The sequence below is a fragment of the Lactuca virosa genome, chromosome 1 (assembly GCF_052849685.1).
Source record: "Lactuca virosa cultivar CGN04683 chromosome 1, Lactuca_virosa_CGN04683_v6, whole genome shotgun sequence".
Taxonomy (NCBI): domain Eukaryota; kingdom Viridiplantae; phylum Streptophyta; class Magnoliopsida; order Asterales; family Asteraceae; genus Lactuca; species Lactuca virosa.
In genome coordinates this window covers 284,433,861-284,448,556 of record NC_136426.1, presented here as the reverse complement: position 1 = coordinate 284,448,556, position 14,696 = coordinate 284,433,861, and the positions used below count along the sequence as shown (strand labels likewise).

General features: G+C 41.2%; 1 protein-coding gene and 1 non-coding gene across 2 annotated transcripts; one reads left to right on the top strand and one right to left on the bottom strand.

Moving 5' to 3' along the window:
* Positions 1-12,227: 12,227 nt before the first annotated feature.
* Positions 12,228-12,750, bottom strand: LOC145130195 (uncharacterized). Its single transcript, XM_079065035.1, has 2 exons — positions 12,489-12,750; positions 12,228-12,439 (listed from the first exon to the last, which is right to left on the bottom strand). The coding sequence occupies exons 1-2, from the start codon at positions 12,748-12,750 to the stop codon at positions 12,228-12,230; spliced, it is 474 nt and encodes a 157-aa protein (XP_078921161.1).
* Positions 12,751-13,735: 985 nt separating this feature from the next.
* Positions 13,736-13,842, top strand: LOC145151652 (small nucleolar RNA R71). Its single transcript, XR_013732215.1, has one exon. It is a non-coding gene; the product is annotated as a small nucleolar RNA R71 (small nucleolar RNA).
* The last annotated feature ends 854 nt before the right edge of the window (positions 13,843-14,696 follow it).

Genomic DNA, 14,696 nt, shown 5'->3' with positions numbered 1-14,696 from the left:
TTGGAACCATTTTCGGACTTGAACATGATTTGAAGTTATGACTTTAGATATGGACACCCTTAGGCCTCCTTGGGCCTAAAGATTCAAGCTTTATCAAGCTTTGGCCATCCTCCATGTCCTAAACCTCTTATCGAGCTTAGTTTTAGTGTTTTAATCCCTTTGATGCCTTGCATGCACGTAAAGTTAGCAACTTTACGTGGTATCGCAGTCCTAATGGGCTAGATATGTAGTTTGGGACCTTGGATTCAACTGGAAAGGGCTGAATACGTTAATACATGAAAACTCGATGAGTTGCTTAGCCAACTCGACGATTTGGTGAGGGTTTTCCCGCTTTATGGATGATGAAGAGATCGACAAGTTACTCTGGTGACTCGGTGAGTTGTATCGACCTTTTCCCGGTTTTCTGAACACTGAAGGAACTCGACGAGTTGCTAGATGCACTCGACGAGTTGGGTCAACACGGACTGTTACCTGTTGACTTTGACCATGGTTGACCAAGTTTGACATTATGGGTATTTTGGTAATTTGGTATTTTAATGGAATTAGTCATATGGTGGTTACAGACAGTTGAGTTTGGAGCTGTGAGTTGGGATTCGATTTTATCGGTTCAACACTACTTGTGAGGTGAGTTCTTCTCACTATATCAACATGCTCTAAGGCACCAAGGCCGACCCTTTTTGGATTATATCCCGGTAATAGGATGATGTTATGTTTAGTGATTTGTTAGATCTGTATCCTGGTTATAGGATGATGCTATGTTTACTAATATGTTAGATCGGTACCCTGGTATATAGGATGATGCTATGATTAGTGATCTGTAGATCTGTATAATTGTCTGTACATGCTAGATAGCGTATGATATTTATTTGTTGATTGTGTGATTATGGGTGGGTTGAGGCGGTCCTGCTTTTTGCTCTAGGCCAACATACCCAGGGCGGCCCGAATAGACTCAAGGCCCATCGGGGCGTACCAGTCAGGCCGAAGGCCCGGAGAACGGTCCAGACAGGCTGAAGGCCCGGGAGGGCGGACCAAACATACAGAACATTCTGAGAGTGGGCCAGATATACTGAAGGCCCGGTGAGGGCGGTCCAGTCATACTGAAGACTCTATATGCATGTTGTTTGTTATGATATTGTTCTGGTTTGTATGGCGTTGGTATTTTGGTGGAACTCACTAAGATTTTGTCTTACAGTTGTTGATTTTGTTTCAGGTACTTCGGATGATCGTGGGAAGGCGAAGGCTTGATTGTGCCCCTCCTCACATTTTATGACTTTGATTTATGGGATTCTCTGATCTGAAACTATTTTGAAAACATTTTGTAATAACTAATGGTTTTTGGATGTTTAAAAAAGTTTTAAATTTGCACGAATTTTATGGATGTTATAATTTGGTATCAGAGTCTTGGTTTGAGTAAATTAGAGGAACACTCGTGTGAATCCAATCTCAAACTAAGGAAAAGATTTTCAAAATGATTTTCAAATGGTTTTCAAAATACTAAAGGAGGATGCAAAGTGTACGATCAGACGAAGCCAGTAAGTAGACCCCAAAATACCATACAGTTATTTGATATTGTGATATGTTAGAACAACATGCTAGTGATAGGCTAAGGATCTTCAGGAATTGCATGATAGAATTACGTGATTATATGATGCCTGATTTTCCTTATATGAAATTAACATCATTACTGTAGTTTCTTAGTGTATGCATCACGGTTGTGTATAACTAAGATCTTATAGCATGAGAATGTTTGGTTTGGCCATATTTCATGTTCTTGTCTGATGAAGGGCTTAGGGTAGGATCGGATATTCGAATTTCTATAGGGTCCAGTGTTATGTATGGCTAGCATACACGAGTGCTGCAGGGTTGGTGGAAGTTTCATGGATGAGTGGCGTGGGGTCAGTCGGGCAGTTATGAGATATTTAGCCTTCCTCTAGGAGTGAGGATTGAGCGCTCGCCTATGCTTATGTATATTGTTAGGGCGTTGTGATGATACTTGAGACAAATATGGGTAGGTTTGGAAGGTAGTATGGGCCCGTACTACTGAAAGCACATGACCCATACATGTAGCAAGGAAGTCACAACCCCTGGCACTTTGTTGGGAGTTGATTCCCCGTTATTATGTGGAATGTCTGATATCTTCCTGGTATATTTTCAGCATGGTGGTTCCGAGGCGATTTGTGATCGGATCCGGGTCGAGATCAGGAGATGGCAGTCAGGGTGGATCAGCAGTGTCGGAGACCATTGGTCAAATGAGATCAGATGAGTTGGATGCCAGGATCAGGGAGATCCTGCATGATGAGGTTGCTACATTGTTTCGGGCTCAGTTGCCGAAGATGTTTGGGTCTATTAAGACCGTTATGGTCGAGAACTTCGATGAGCGTTATGCAGCCATTGCTGAGACGGCTGCCGCTGCAGCTTCTGCATCCGTAGCAGCTGCAGGTGGTGGGGCCAGTCGGGCTTTTCAGTATCGGGACTTCGATAATACGAAGCCCCCAACCTATGATGGAGTTCAGGACCCGATCATAGACATGAGGTGGCTATCTGATGTGGAGGGATGCTTCTTCACATACTCATGTCCTACTCACGAGAAGGTTAGGTGTGCTCTGAACCTGCTGAGGTCCGGAGCAAAGGAATGGTGGAGATTGATGACGGGGTCGTATTCTGATGAGCAGCGAGTGGTGGTTACTTGGGATCAGTTCAGGGAGATGTTCCGTGCTCGCTACATTCTGCGGGTTGAGCGGGATCGGCTGGCACATGAGTTTTTGGATTTGAGAGGGGATTGGAGTCAGTGACGGAGATCACCTGTATGTTTACTGAGAGGGCGATGTTTTGCCCGGAGTTTGCTTCCGAGCAGGCTCAGATGACACGTAATTTGAGCATGCTCAAGACTAACATCAGACAGTTTGTTGCTACCCAGCGCTGTGATACATTACTGGAGTTACAGGAGTCCGCTAAGCGGCGTGAGCTTGAGATTGAGTTGCAGTTGAGAGAGCAGAGGCAGGTCCCGGTGTAGTAACAGTCGGCGCCGAAGCGGTCCAAGACCATTGACTCTAGGTCTGGAGGTCAGCGCGGCCGCACTTGTGGTAAGTACGGGAAGGGTCATTCGGGAGTTTGTCGATCAGGTGGTGGGTGCCACAAATCCGGAAAGGAGGGGCACTTTGCGAGGGATTGCCTCTAGTTAGCCGCGATTCAGGATATGAGGATCTGTTACCACTGCAATCAGGTTGGTCACGTGAAGACCAACTGTCTATTTCTCGATGCCAGGCAGGCGCAGGCTCCAGCGCCAGCTACACGGAGGATTACTGATGGGAGCCAAGGTGGAGCAGAGCCCCCGAGGGCTCGGGGACGCGCCTTCCAACTCACAGTCGAGGAGGCCAGGACAGCACCAGATGTGGTGGCTGGTACGTTCTTAGTAAATTCTCTGCCTACTCTGGTATTGTTTGACATGGGGGCGAGTCGGTCTTTTGTCTCGCGATCTTTTAGTAGGGAGTTCGGTTTGCCCTGAATCCAATATTCTGGAAGTCAAAACATGCAAAAGAAATAATAGTAAACGATTGACAGAGATAGCAACACTTTACTCCCGTGATCTCTTGGATCCTTGGCTAAGGCAACTACACTTTCACTATCACAGAAAATTTCCATAGGCTCCTTTATAGCTGGTACTACTCCAAGGTCTCCAATGAAGTTCTTCAGCCATATTGCCTCCTTTGCTGCCTCGCTTGCCGCTATATACTCTAATTCGCAAGTTGAATCAGCCACTGTCTCCTGCTTGGAACTTTTCCAAGAAATTGCTCCTCCGTTTAAGGTAAAGACCCAGCCCGACTGAGAGCGGAAATTATCCCTATCAGTCTGGAAGCTAGCATCAATATACCCTACAACTCTCAAGTCATCACTCCCACGAGGGTAAGGACCCAGTCCTTAGTCCTCCGCAGGTACTTGAGAATGTTCTTTACCGCCGTCCAGTGAGCCATACCAGGGTTCCCCTGATACCTGCTAACCATGCTCAAAGCAAAGGCTACATCAGGACAAGTACACGTCATAGCATACATGATCGAGCCTACAGCTGAAACATAAGGTACTCGACTCATTACTGCTATCTCAACCTCGGTACTCGGGCTCTGAGTCTTACTAAATCTGGCATTACACTGGATAGGTAACTCTCCTTTCTTGGAATCTTGCATGCTGAACCTCTTCAGCACTTTATCCAAGTATGTACTCTGACTAAGCCCAGTTAGTCTTTTACTCCGGTCTCTCAGAATCCTTATCCCCAGAATATAGGCGGCTTCTCCTAGGTCTTTCATAGCGAAACACTTCCCAAGTCAGGACTTCACTTCCTGCAAGGTTGGGATGTCATTTCCTATGAGTAGTATGTCATCCACATACAATACCAAAAAGCTAACTATACTCCCACTAGCCTTGACATACACACAAGATTCATCTTCACTCCTCGAAAAACCAAACTCTTTGACTTTCTCATCAAAGCATAGATTCCATCTGCGAGGTGCTTGCTTTAATCCATAAATGGATTTCTCAAGCTTACACACTCTATTAGGGTTTTCTGTACTGACAAAACCCTCAGGCTGACTCATGTAAACTTCCTCAGCCAACTTTCCATTAAGGAAAGCGGTTTTGACATCCATTTGCCATATTTCATAGTCATGAAATGCAGCAATGGCTAACAATACCCTAATAGACTTAATCTTGGCTACTGGTGAAAAGGTCTCATCATAATCAACTCATGGAGTTTGAGAAAAGCCCTTTGCAACCAGTCGTGCCTTATAAGTGTGTACGTTACCATCCATGTCGGTTTCTTCTTGAAGATCCATTAGCACCCAACTGTCTTACGACCTGGTACATTGTCAACCAAGTTCCAAACTTGATTGTCATACATGGACTGTATCTCGCTATCCATTGCCTCTTTCCATTTAGCAGACTCGGGGCCTGTCATGGCTTCCGCATAGTTGTTAGGTTCATCCAGACTTACGAGTGTCTCATCACTGATAAGTGCCTCACCTTCCGCAGTAATATGGAAACCATAGTAGTGCTCAGATGCATTCCTAACCCTTGTGGAACGCCTCAGAGGTATAGACTTGTCAATTGGATCAACAGGAGTTTCCTCCTCAAGTTGACTACTAGGGTTTGAGGTTCCTTCACCACTTGACTCTTGAATTTCTTCAAGGTCAATTTGCCTCCCACTGTTTCCTTGGCTTATGAACTCTCTCTCTCGAAAGACAGCCCTCCTTGCTATAAAGACCACATTCTCACTAGGTGTGTAGAAGAGGTAACCAAAGGATTTCTGTGGGTAGCCGATGAAAGTACACCTCTCACTGCGAGGTTCGAGCTTATCGTGAATCTCGCGTCTCACGAAAGCTTCGCAACCCCAAATCTTGATATGGGCTAGATTAGGAACTTTTCCAGTCCACATCTCATGAGGTGTTTTGGCAACCTTCTTTGTAGGGACTAGATTAAGGATATGGGCGGCAGTCTCTAAGGCATACCTCTAGAATGAGATTGGTAGCGAAGCTCGACTCATCATGGAACGAACCATGTCCAACAAGGTTTGATTACGCCTCTCAGCTACACCATTCAACTGTGGTGTCCTGGGAGGTGTCAATTGTGATACTACCCCACATTCCCTAAGATAGTCGAGGAACTTTGTACTAAGATACTCACCACCATGATCGGATCGAAGCATCTTAATGTTCCTGCCCAATTGATTCTCGACTTCCTGTTTAAACTCTTTAAACCTTTCGAAAGTCTCTGACTTATGCTTGATTAAGTAGACATATCCATATCTACTATAATCATCTGTAAAAGTCACATAATAACGATTAGCATCCCTTGTGGCAGTTTTGAAGGGTCCACACACATTTGTGTGTACTAGATCCAACAAACCTTCACCCCTAGCACACGAACCTGTGAAGGGTGACTTTGTCATTTTTCCAAGTAAGCATGATTCACAACTATCATCTGACTTTAGGTCAAATGACTCCAAGACTCCATCTTTTTGGAGTTGGCCTATGCGTTTCTTGCTTACATGTCCAAGACGACAATGCCATAATGATGCTTTATCCAAGTTATTATCATTAGTAGAATCAATACACAACACATTATTTCCTAAGTTATCTACAACAGACACAGCTTCATACACACCATTACAAGGTAATGCTTTAAAATAAAACACATTATTAAAGAAAGCATTTATTCCACCAACTTCATTATCAAAAGAAAAGGTAAACCCTTGTTTGTACAAAGCATGAAAGGAAATAACATTTAATACCATTTCAGGCGAATAACAACATTTATTCAAATCTAAAGTAAACCCACTACTTAGCAACAAAGTATAAACTCCAATCTTGGTGACAGGTGAAACTTTCCTATTCCCCATGAACAAGTTTATCTTTCCATGCTCCACATTCTCACTTCTTCTTAGTCCCTGCAAATCAGAACAAATATGAATACCACAGCCGGTATCAAGGACCCAGGAGTTAGAATAGGGTGAGTTATTAGATAATATAGTGTAAATACCTGTTTGGTTGGGTTTTACTTTCCCATCCTTCAGATCTTGTTGGTACTTTGGGCAATTTCGCTTCTAGTGCGCCTTTTCATGGCAATAGAAGCATTCAGCCTCTTTTGGATCAGAAGAAGGAGTGACGAAACCTTTCTTGATTCCACTTGAAGAGGAGCCATCAAGGATCTTACCCTTGGTACCCTTCGAAGGGTTCTTCCTCTTTTTTCCTCTACCTTTCCCGATTGCCAGGACAAGTGCGAAGTTTGGAGTAGGAGTAGGAGTGGTAACAACCGACTTACCTTTAAGACCACTTTCGACGGTCTTCAAGAGTCCTTGAAGTTTGCTGAGGGTGACTTCTTCCTTGTTCATATTGTATGTCATGCGGAATTGATCATAACACGATGGTAAGGAGTGCAAACTGATATCTATTGCTAACTCCTCGGGGAAGTTCACATTAAGCTTCATCAAACGGTCCACATACCTTTTCATTTTCTGCATGTGGCCCGTGATGGGTTCACCATCCTTCATTCGGGTTGTTATCATGGAGGAGATGGTAGCGGTCCATCACATCCTGGTGCATCTCAAAAGGATAGTAGTCCTCATAGGACTTTTGGAGCTCGGCTGTCATAGTGGCCATCATGATGCATGCCACTTTGGTAGCATCTCTTTCATGTGCCTCATATTCAGCAAACTCTTCAGGAGTAGAAGTCGACTCAGGCACCTTAAGCTCCTTGTCGAGAACATATTCTTTGTTCTCATACCGAGTGACCATCCTGATGTTCCTGAGCCAATCTGTAAAGTTGGATCCATCAAATATGACTCTCCCACAAAGCTTCATGAGAGAGAAGGAGCCGGTAGGGTTTGAGCCAGAAGCAGCATTGTTGGAAGACATCTGAAAAGAAGAAAAGACAAGTTTAGTTTAGATATAAAGATAGTCCGTAATAAAACACCCAAATGTAATATTAAGGCTAGGATCCAATCACAATATATTATAACTTAGAAGAGGGATGTTGTAATCTAAGCTAAAACATATTTGAAAGGTAGGTGAATGATGATTCACCAATTTCCACCATGAAAAAACGAAATATAAATTATTAGGTTTTATTTGGTTTTTAGAAACTCCTAGATTCTTTTGAGATTCATTGAACTTTTTCAATGGCATGTTTCAATCTCGAGTGTGCCCTTCATGTTTTGTGACTCGGATACCGAGGATCACAAAACAAGGTGTGAAGTAACCATGCAAATTACTTGGTACCCTTAATGTTTTTCACTTAATCGATGTGCCAGTTAACCACACGCGCTCCACCGACCTATGAAAAACCTTAAGTCACCCTTTGCCTACCTTGTTAAGTCCAAATTAGTGTCCCGGTTAACCACACACGCTCCACTAATGACTTAATCAAAGTGCAAAGTGTAATTTCATGGGTTAGCACCTTATTCACATTTTCCTAAAGTAACTAAGATTGGGAATTTATAAAACATTTAGTTACTTTATAATAATCATTATACTTTTAATGAAAATTTTAAGTCATTGTCCTACCCGTTCGGCTAACGACCCTGCACCAGTCAAGGAAGCGGTGGGTGAGAGTGGACACCCATTAAGCTGTCATTTTATAGGCAACAACCTTATACCCCCCTTATAGACCGGCTTCGTGAATGAGGCCTACTAACGGTAAAACGACTTTGATCTTATATATATATATATATATATATATATATATATATATATATTATTAAACTTATAATATTATTAAACTTATATATATTTACAAAACCTTTCAATTCATAACTTATGAGTTATTAAAATGAAGACTCTTCATTTTTGTAACTTATGTGTTCTTTTAATGGAATTAATACAAAGTGACTTTTGGTTATCCATAACTTGAGGACAAGTTATGGACTCCATTAAAACACATAAAGATCATGAATTCTGCATTAAACAAGTAATTCTTATGATCTATCAAGAACTCATAAGAACATGAATAATCATATCAAAATTTCAAGAACATATGAACACATATAATCATGTAATTTTGATATTAACCATTGTAAATGGATTAGAACAATCATTACACCATCTAAAACAAGTTTTAAAACACCAAAACAATTTAGGGTAATGTTTCTAGTCCATTTCCAGCAGCAAAACTCGAAAAACTGCACTCACGGGCTCCTACTCGTCGAGTGCAAGAACCTAATCGACGAGTAGGCTGAGTTTACCCATGGACTCGTAGAGTCCCCCCATGGACTCGGCGAGTTCATGCTTCAGAATGCATAAAAACGAGTTTTTTCACAATTTTGCATCAAGTATCAAACAAACAAGCCTAGGCTCTGATATCACTGATGGGTTTTGAGCATTCTAACACTCCTAAGTGTACATGCAACCCTAGAAAACCTTGGATCTATGTTTGTCTAAAATACATGCAAAATACTTTTTCCAAGGTTCATAATCCTATCTAGCATACATGGGGAACATTAAACATAAAAGATGGCTAGAATTACATACCTTGTAGTTGATTTGATTCCTTGTAAACCTTGAGAGCCTAGCACCCCAAGTGTGATGCCTTAAATGTTTCACACAACACCAAATGCTCTTGGAATAAACTTTGAGAGAATTGTATAACACTTGAAATCGGCCTTGCCCTCTTGTCTCATTAGTGTAGCCGATTTTGGTTGCTATAGGTATGCTTATATAGTATGTTGCATTAGGGTTACACCATGTAAACCCTAATGTAACATGGCTCTTCATTTCCATGACCCATGGGTTTGTAACTCCCATGGAGCATCCGTGGAGCATCATATGGACCTTAGCCCAACTAGATAATCCATGGAGCATCTAGCCCACTATACAAGTATGGATGATTTACACAATCAACCCATATATTTAATTAGTCTCCTTTTGATCACTTAATTAATTCTAGATTAATTCTTGATCAATACTAATTAAATAATATTATTAATATATTAGAACTTATAATATATTAATAAACCACAAGTGTTATTTCTCTCATTTAGTATCCAAATGCATGATGCCATGCAACCCAAATGGACCATGCCGGGTCGGGTCAAGTACATACCAGAAATAGTTATGGACTTAGACACCTTATCCAACATATTCTATGTCTCACAGTTGCAGAAGTGCGTATTGGATGAGGAGGCGATTGTATCATTGGATCATATTGAGGTCGACGAGCGCCAGAACTACGTAGAGAGACCGACGGCTGTTTTGGAAAGGAAGGTGAAGATTCTACATAACAAGGAAATACCTTTGGTAAAGGTACAGTGGCAGCATCGGAGGGGATCCGAGTGGACTTGGGAGCCGGAGGCAAAAATGTGGGAGCATTATCCGGAGTTTTTCACCACAACAGGCTTCGAGGAGGAAGCCTAGTTCAAATGGGGGAGAGTTGTAACATCCCAATCTCCAGGTATGAATTTAAAAGCTTATATATGTGTGCTTTCAGCGCAACTCGACGAGTTGGAAGGCTCCAACTCGTCGTGTAGAGTTTAATGGACGTTCATTTTTCAGGGTCTACTCGACGAGTTGGAAGGCCCCAACTCGACGAGTTGACGGCTGTTTATGAAACCCTAATTTTTAGGGTTTTGCACCCTATTTAAGGACATTATGACTCATTTATGGCCTCTTTCATCGTCCCCTCAGTCCAAAGAAAACCCTAATCACACCTCTTTCCCCATTTTTAGTGTTTGTGAACTTAAACAGTGTTATTTGGTGCATTTCTTGAAGAAACTTGAAGTGATAAGTGCATAGCTGAAGGAGGAGGCTGTAGATCCGATATCTACACTGTGGTAGCAACCATTTGGAGGTAAAAAGTCCTTACCTTGACCTCTTGTTTCTTAGATCTTCTCCTATGGAAGTTTAGTGCATTTTTAGCTCATTTTGGAACCATTTTCGGATTTGAACATGATTTGAAGTTATGACTTCAGATCTGGACATCCTTTGGCCTCCTTGTGCCTAAAGATTCAAGCTTTATCAAGTTTTGGCCATCCTCCACGTCCTAAACCTCTTATCAAGCTTAGTTTTAGTGTTTTAATCCCTTTGATGCCTTGCATGCACGTAAAGTTAGCAACTTTACGTGGTATCTCAGTCCTAAGGGGCTAGATCTGTAGTTTGGGGCCTTTGATTCAACTGGAAAGGGCTGAATACGTTAAGACAGGAAAACACGAAGAGTTGGTGAGGGTTTTCCCGCTTTATGGATGATGAAGAGCTCGACGAGTTACTCTGGTGACTCGACAATTTGTATAGAGCTTTTCCCAGTTTTCTGAACACTGAAGGAACTCGATGAGTTGCTAGATGCACTCGACGAGTTGGGTCAACATGGACTGTTGACCTTGGCTGTTGATTGTTGACTTTGACCATGGTTGACCAAGTTTGACTTTAAGGGTATTTTGGTAATTGAGGATTTTAATGGAATTAGTCATATGGTGGTTCCAGGCAGTTGAGTTTGGAGCTGTGAGTTGGGATTCAATTTTATCGGTTCAGCACTACTTGTGAGGTGAGTTCCACTCACTATATCAATAGGGTCTAAGGCACCAAGGTCGGCCATTTTTGGATTGTATCTCGGTTATAGGATGATGCTATGTTTAGTGATCTGTTAGATATGTATCCTAGTTATAGGATGATGCTATGTTTAGTGATCTGTTAGATCGGTATCCTGGTATATAGGATGATGCTATGATTAGTGATCTGTAGATCTGTATGATTGTCTGTACATGCTAGCTAGCGTATGATATTTATGTGTTGATTGATTGTGTGATTGCGGGTGGGTTGAGGCTGTCCTGATTTGTGCTCTAGGCCAACATACCCAGGGCGGCCCGGATAGAATGAAGGCCCATCGGGGCGTACCAGTCAGGTCGAAGGCCCGCAGAACGGTCCAGACATGCTGAAGGCCCGGGAGGGCGGTCCAAACATGCTGAAGGTTCTGAGAGTAGGTCAGATAGACTGAAGGCCCGGTGAGGGCGGTCCAGTCATATTGAAATCTCTATATGCATGTTGTTTGTTATTATATTGTTCTGGTTTGTATGGCGTTGGTATTTTGAGGGAACTCGCTAAGCTTCTGTCTTACAATTGTTGATTTTGTTTCAGGTACTTCGGATGATCATGGGAAGGCGAAGGCTTGATCGTGCACCTCCTCACATTTTATGACTTTCATTTCTGGGATTCTCTGATCTGAAACTATTTTAAAAACATTTTGTAATAACTAATGGTTTTTGGATGTTTGAAAAAGTTTTAAATTTGCACGAATTTTATGGATGTTACAATTGTCTTCTTGCTTTCTCGTGACTCCATCAATTGCTCTACTCACCTTATCTTTCTTGTTGAATCCTTTCGGTTCCTTCTTCTCCATATCCTCTTCCTTCATATCTAACTCCACTTATTAAACACTATCTTCATTTTATGGATTTGTCTTCTGAACTTGATCTTGAGGGTGTGAAAAAGAAAAAACTTGAAATATCATTGGAATTGAAGCTCTTGGTTTTATACCTTTCATTTCATCCTTTTGAATTTTCTTCTTGCTCTTTCTCATTTTTCCAATTCAAACTCTTCTTCCATCAAATTCTCTAATTCTACAATTTCACTATTTTCTTCCTTTTCTTGACCCACTTCTTCCAAAAATAAAACATCATCATTAGGTTCTAAGTTAACGGGTTCATTCTTTACTCTGAAAGTCATATCCTCATCTCCAACTCGTAGTGTGATTTTTCAGTTGTGGATATCCACCAAAGCATGAGCGGTACTTAGGAAAGGTCTTCCTAAGATTATGGGCAAGTCTTCCTCTTCTTTCATATCCAACACCACAAAGTCTACTGGAAATACAAACTTTTCCACTTTAACTAATAAGTCTTTAATAATCCCACGAGGGTATGTGATCAAACGATCCGCCATGTGAATAGCCATGTTAGTGATCTTCAATTCTGGAGAATCAAGCTTTCTTGTAGAAAGAATAAGTCATTAGATTTATACTTGCTCCCGAATCGACTAATGTATTTGTTCTTATTCTATTACTGAACTCACAAGGCAATGTTAAACACCCCAGATCTTCTATCTTCCTTGGAATTCCTTTTCTAATAGAAGTTAAACATTGTTCGTTTAGCACCACATTTGATACTTTTTCCAATTTCTTCCGACTGCTAACTAGATCCTTGAGAAAATTTTCGTATTCAGGCATTTTTGCAATCACTTCAACAAATGGCATATTAATCGAAAGAGCTTTCATTTGCTCCATGAGGTTCTCGTTTTTTTATTCCAACGGGTTGTGCTTAACTGCAGATGGGTATTTAAGAGGTGGTCGATATTGCTTGATAGGTGAAGATTTAGGAACTTATTCTAGTGGCCACGTCGTGGAGGTATGCTCTCCTCGCCATAGAGATCGAATGGAATTCGTTTTCAGTTTAGCTTCTTTTTCTTCGGGTTGTTGGTTAGAATGCTTTTTTGTTGTCTTTAGGAGCACTAGGGGCTCTGACTTTTCTCCTCTTTCAGTTGTAACCACCAACACCTGAGTTTTAAAATTTGTCCCAACATTATTTTCACTTGCTCCCGGTAACCATTCGTGAATGAGTTTTGTCAGTTTCCCAACTTACACTTCAATGTTCACAATAGATGCTTGTTGATTCCTCAAAGTGGCATCCATACTATTGTGCCTCTTCTCACTAGCCTCCATAAATCTATTTAATACCGATTCGAGATTGAGTTTCTTCTTGACTTGCACTTGCTCTTTTTGGTAGAAACCTCGCCCTTCTTGTCGATATTTTGCTTCTTTTTCCTTCCTATATTCTTCATAAGGCTTCCACTTCTTCTTTTGCTTTTTCCAATCTTCATCACACCTATCACCACTTGAATAACACACTTGAACTTTCAAGTTTCTATTCTCGTCCAAATCAAAATCTTTTGTAACATGTGGTCCATTACAGTTGTCACATCCCACTAGAATCTTGTGAATTGATTGCCATATCTTCGTTATTCTCCTATCCATAGTGTCGAGTTTTGCAATTATAGAGTCGAAATTGTCTTGAACTCTATCTACACTCGATTTTTCTCTAGTAACATCCTCCCTTGGATTGTGGTATTCTCTCGAATGCTTGGCAAGTTCTTCAATTAGAGCTTTGTTGGTGGTCGGATCTTTCTTTGTCATGGGTCCTTGGGAATCGAGAAGTTGACTTGTGCTCACATTTATTTCGTCATAAACAGCTGTAATCTCTTGTTTCACATTCAATTCATGTTTAGGGTAATTTCATAACATTCCCTTATAACGATCCAATGCTTCGTAAAAGAACTCCTCATCATTTTGTTGGAAATTTGCGATGTTCTTCCTTAATTTAGAGACCTTTGATGGTGGACTAAATTTTTGAATGAATTCCTTCTTTAAATTTGTCCATGTCATTATGGCTCCTAGTGGAATAGAAATTAGACAATCCTTTGCCACATAGTGTAGTGTGACTGGGAGCATTCTAAGCATAATCGTGTCTTTGGTAACATAATGAAAATCAAAATAGTTGGGTATTTCCAACACCTTTTCAATGTGTTTTTATACGTCCTCATGGTTCTTCCCAAAGAATGGTATATCCCTGAGCATGCTAAGGATGTGTTCCTTAAGCTCAAAATTCACGGCGGTTGGAATTTCAGGTGGTACTTGACCCGACCCATGATCATGGCGCTTACGTCGGTTATATTCTTCCATCGTCATAGTCGTTATGTCGCCCATCGTATTGTCGGCTTCGCTTCTCTCGTCCTCATCTGTGTTGCTCTCGTTTTACATCTCATAACCTGTTCCATTCTTGTCTGGAGTTTTTTGAATGTTGATACTTTGTCGAATTTGAATCCACTACTCGATTCACCTTTATTTTTGTCATTTTTCTTGTGGAATTCGGATTCCAGATCATCGAAGGGTGGCACAATTGTAAAGGATGATCCCCTGGCCATGTACTACTCAAACAAAACAAAGAAATACGTGTAAAATGAAATAAAAATGTAATAAACGAAAACCTGAAATCTCGATTTCCACGCCATGAGAATCCAATGGCCATGTTGTGGAAACTGTAAATCCAAAAAAATTAAAAACGATTAGAAAAGGTAACTTTTTGTGGATTTAACCCCACAAAAAGTATCGATTAACTAATAGCAATTAAAATTCAACTAAAATAATCATTTCCCGGAAACGGCGCCAAAAACTTG

What these genes read in the sequence shown, in the direction of transcription:
- LOC145130195 (XM_079065035.1), bottom strand. Translation starts at nt 12,750, where the DNA reads ATGGAGCAAATGAAAGCTCTTTCGATTAATATGCCATTTGTTGAAGTG. An exon ending in ATTAGTCGATTCGGGAGCAA is followed by an intron (nt 12,440 to 12,488) that starts GTATAAATCTAA and finishes TTGATTCTCCAG; the next exon opens with AATTGAAGATCACTAACATG.